A 4,563-nucleotide genomic window follows, 5' to 3' on the forward strand; every position below is an offset into this window, starting at 1 on the left:
TGCAAGGCTCCAGGCTGGTAGTGGCTGTAGTTCCAGGTGAGCCATTGCTCACCTGCTGAGAGGTAACAGTGGTTCCTGACTTTATACAGAAAAAGCCAGCCAGCCCTGGGAACCATATGGTTTTATGAAGCTTAATAACTTTTTATTTTAGTGGCAATAAAGGTTAAAGATAATGTGGCATACAACTAACATTTTATATTCAGACATTTAAAGAAAACACATGAAGGGATTGTCAGTTATAAAACAGTTTTTTAAAGATTTATTTATTGTTATATTTAAGTACACTGTAGCTGTCTTCAGACACATCAGAAGAGGGCGTCAGGTCTCATTATGGGTGGTTGTGAGCCACCATGTGGTTGTTGGGATTTGAACTCAGGACCTTCAGAAGAGCAGTTGGTGCTCTTACCCTCTGACCCATCTTGCCAGCCCATAAAACAATTTTTAAAGTTCTATTTACATGTAATTTTCAGGAGTGCACCCCTTGTAAAGGACACAGCTCACTTCATTAGTGAAAACGTGCAACTTAAGGATCACGAACATCCTCCTTGAAATGACCAACAATCTGCTAATATGTTTAACACAAAATGTTTATTTGGTCTTTGAAATGACAGGCACCGTAAGAAAATGTATTCTATGTATTCTTTAAACCTACTTATAGTAGGTTCTAGCTATAAGTGTATAGCACCAAAATCTATTTTCAAGGCATGAATATTAGCTACTAATGGTGAATTTAATGTATACAATTTCATGTAGACATACTGAAAATTATAATTTGAGACAAATATGAATATATAGTTTTACAAAATGGGCAATTTAAGGCTTTTTAAAAGGGCAATTTAAAAATGTGAAGATATTCTCTTAGATAATCATTTAACTTGATATAAAACTTGATGGTTTAGAAAAATCTCTAGCTTAAAATTAAAACTATTACAAAGTCCTAATTTATTACCATGTCATGAAAATCTCAGAGGAATTTAAAAAAACTGCTACTAAAAAGAGGTGCCAGACTTTTAAAGATCAAGGTAAACACTGTTCTTCACTATAATTCTTAAAAGACATCCATTCAATCAGATGAGTTCACACTCAATTTACCGATGAAGCACTTTCTTCAGTTGTATAATACTTCAAAGACCAGCACTGGCATGGGATAAGCAACCATCGACTTGTTCATGCTTCCCTGGGCCTTCTTCCTCTCTACTGTCTGTGCTGTGTGCCTCTGCCAATCCTGTAGGAGCTGCATGGGGCAGAGCATAGATACAGACACAAGTCCTCTAGCAGGGCATCAGTGGGCAGCCTTACCCAACCCCACTGTAGACAGCTCAAGTCCTCACTCTAACGCTCAGGTGATAAAGATAACCTAAGATACAGAAATTATTTTTTATCATATGGACTTAAAAATAACAAGATGAAAGGAAACATCTAATAAAACTGGGTTTCTGAAGAACAGCAGTCTTTGTGATTGGCTGGAACACTGTGGAGCGGGGATTAACTATGTTCAGACAGTGCTGCATTGTACCTGTGGAATCACACACAGCGCTTCTTATCAGACAACAAGTTTGTTCTTTCCTTTTCCTGACATAGGTTCTCACATATGTAGCCAGGCTAACCTGGAGGTTCCTATGTTGTTCAGGCTGGCTTTGAACATCTGGCAATACTACCTTCTCAGCTTCCCAAGTGCTAAGATTGTAGGAGGAGCAGCTAGTTCACGTTAGTTCCCAACTGACACTGCTCATCAGTGTAATGTCCACCTTGCAAGTTTCTCAGGCTTGAACTCTCTCCTACATCTAACAGCGCCTTTCTTTTTTCTCTTTTACTTTTAATAACTAAGTATTGGCTAAGAGCCTCTTATTGGGAAAATAACCTCTCTACTCGAATGCTTTTTAACCACTAGCTTTTACAAAACTGTAATGCCCACAGCAAAGAAAAATACTTATAACTATACTTTTAACAAGGTATGCAGTGGGACAGAACTAAGGACTATTGGAAACAAACAAACATACACAACCAACCCCGTGCAGCTGAGACCCATCAGATGTGTGCAGAAACCTGCACACAGACGGCTGTTCCGTCTCCTGGAGGCCTGCTTTGGCTTATGTAGATATAATGGATTCTGAGCCATCTTTCAAAATTCTGACATTTTATTTCCCTAATAAGGAAAAAGCATACTTTTGCCTAAATTCATGGATTTTAAAAAAAGGAAACCACCATGCGCTTTACCCTTAATATATAAGGAACAACATTAATATTGAGTCAGCAACGTCCCTTTTGGTTTAAAAAAGATTGGTCCTCAAGATGTTCATTCAAATTATTCTTACATATATGACTTCTGAAACTTTCTACAACTGCATTTTTACCTATAAATCATCATAAACCATTCAATTAAGCTAAATTAAACTGGTCTCAGTGGAAATGCTACAAATACAAAATACTACCTATTACTGATTTTATAAATCAAATATCATAAGCTAGGAAAATAATGCATATAGTTAAAAAAAGATTTCCAGTCTTTCCCTTCTACCCAGTTAATTTTTACATCTGCTGCCACAAACACGAGCCTCTGGTGATCTTCAGTCTTCTAAAGGTCACCCCTCGGCATGCTTACTGGTGGTCTCCTTCAATTCGTCTCTTGCGCACTGCGGGGGGGGGGGGGAAGTCAGTTAGTAATCCATATTTTGTTATAAAATGTTAACATGCTTGTAACAAATTTCTGTATAATACAGATAAAATCTCATAAAAGCGAATTGAGGATTTCTCACTCATGTGACCGTTATTGGAATGCTTGGTTATCTTTTTACTTGAAAGTCAAGTGGCTTCTGAGCAAGAGCTATACACCTGACACCGGTGCTTACACAGCAGCTGGCCAGAAACCAGAGCACTCGGCACTCAGTTTTCAAGTCATTTGCTTATTGAACAAAACCGCATACCTACTACAGAAATAATCAATTAGCACGATGTTTGCAATGGCATCAGCGAGCCTTGGTTAAGAAGTTATATCAGGGGGTTGAAAAGATGGCTCAATGCTTTTCCAGGACTTAGGTTCGATTCCCAGCACCCACATGGCAGCTCACAATTGTCTGTAACTCCGTTTCCAGAGGACCTGACGCCTGTTTCTACTCTACACAGGTACTAGGCACACACATGGTGCAAAGACATAAACATAGGTAAAACACCAAATCATAAAATAAAACTTAAAGTTTTATTAAAACTATGTGCATGCTCCCCTGGTTAAGTACACGTCCTTACACTGAAGGAATCTATAAAAATACTTTTACCATTTCTAAATGTAATAAATGACTGGCAACTGCTTTCCAAATTTTCCTTCTCTTTACAAAGTTTCCTTCTGGGTACTAAATGTTGGCTGCTGAAAGAGACTATATCCAGCTGTTCCAGATGACCGAGCAAACAATATGCTCATGTCTGATGACACTCAGCCCTTTCACAGACTAGTGACATTAAACCACTGCTGAGCTTGCTGTGGCAGGCAGGTAAGGCCTTTAGCTCTAGGAACCTGCTAGCCTGCTCTTTCGACTATCAGTCACCAAGGGCATTTACCAACCACTCCATTTCAGTACTCCACACTATGCCTGAGCCCTATTCAAAGAGGCCATAACACCAAGCTGCAGAGCCAGCAAAGGAACATAACCACAGCTCTGCCACTTTCCTATGGTGTGTGCTGTGGCAATCAACCTCTCTAGGTCTGTCTCAACTTTCCTCTGTAGCAGGAGGATAATGGTATCTAAATGCTCACTGCCACAGTTAAGGTATAACCCGCTGCATGGAGCAGTGGGCTCAGTACAGAGGGCTCACCTTCAGCCACCACACTGCTGGCCCTGAGGCACTCGTGAGCCACCTGGCTACCATAGAGGATCTGCACTCCTGTGCTATTGGTTTTGGCACTTTGCACTCAGACTCTCTGAGTCAATAGGACTGGTTATTCCCCACTTCTCTTCTGGATGCAAGGACCAAGTCACAGCCTCTTCCTTTAGCCTAAACTGGCTGTCAGAGGAGCTAGTCACAACAGCAAGTTCCTGAAGCTAAAGACCTTACCTGCCACTAGTGAGCTTAGAAGTAGTTTAATGGGGCTGGAGAGATGGCTCAATGGTTAAGAGCACTGACTGCTCTTCTAGAGGTCCTGAGTTCAATTCCCAGCAACCACCTGGTGGTTCACAACCATTTGTAGTGGAATCTGATGCCCTCTTCTGGTGTATCTGAAGACAGCTACAGTCTACTCACATAAAATAAATAACTCAATCTTAAAGTTTATATATAAAAAAAGAAGTGGTTCAATGTCACCAGCCTGTGAAAGGCTTAGCATCATCGGAGATCTGGTCTTCTCTGTACCCAGCTAGAGTAATGGCTGCTCCCATGCTATTCTGACTACCGACTGCTGGGCCCAGACATTCACTGGTGTGCATAAGAACTGCCCCATCGCTGGGCGTGGTGGCGCACACCTTTAATACCAGCACTCGGGAGGCAGAGGCAGGTGGATTTCTGAGTTCGAGGCCAGCCTGGTCTACAAAGTGAGTTCCAGGACAGCCAGGGCTACATAGAGAAACCCTGTCT

General features: G+C 41.0%; 1 protein-coding gene across 1 annotated transcript in view; it reads right to left on the reverse strand.

The window, feature by feature from the left end:
* Positions 1 to 236: 236 nt before the first annotated feature.
* Tmod3 (tropomodulin 3) overlaps positions 237 to 4,563 on the reverse strand; it is a 57,878-nt gene continuing 53,551 nt past the window's right edge. The window contains exon 10 of the mRNA XM_021206138.1: positions 237 to 2,633. Within this exon, the coding sequence (XP_021061797.1) occupies positions 2,599 to 2,633 (35 nt within the window). The 3' untranslated portion in view covers positions 237 to 2,598. The remainder of the gene's footprint in view (positions 2,634 to 4,563) is intronic.

This window comes from Mus pahari, chromosome 10 (genome assembly GCF_900095145.1).
Source record: "Mus pahari chromosome 10, PAHARI_EIJ_v1.1, whole genome shotgun sequence".
NCBI classification, from domain to species: domain Eukaryota; kingdom Metazoa; phylum Chordata; class Mammalia; order Rodentia; family Muridae; genus Mus; species Mus pahari.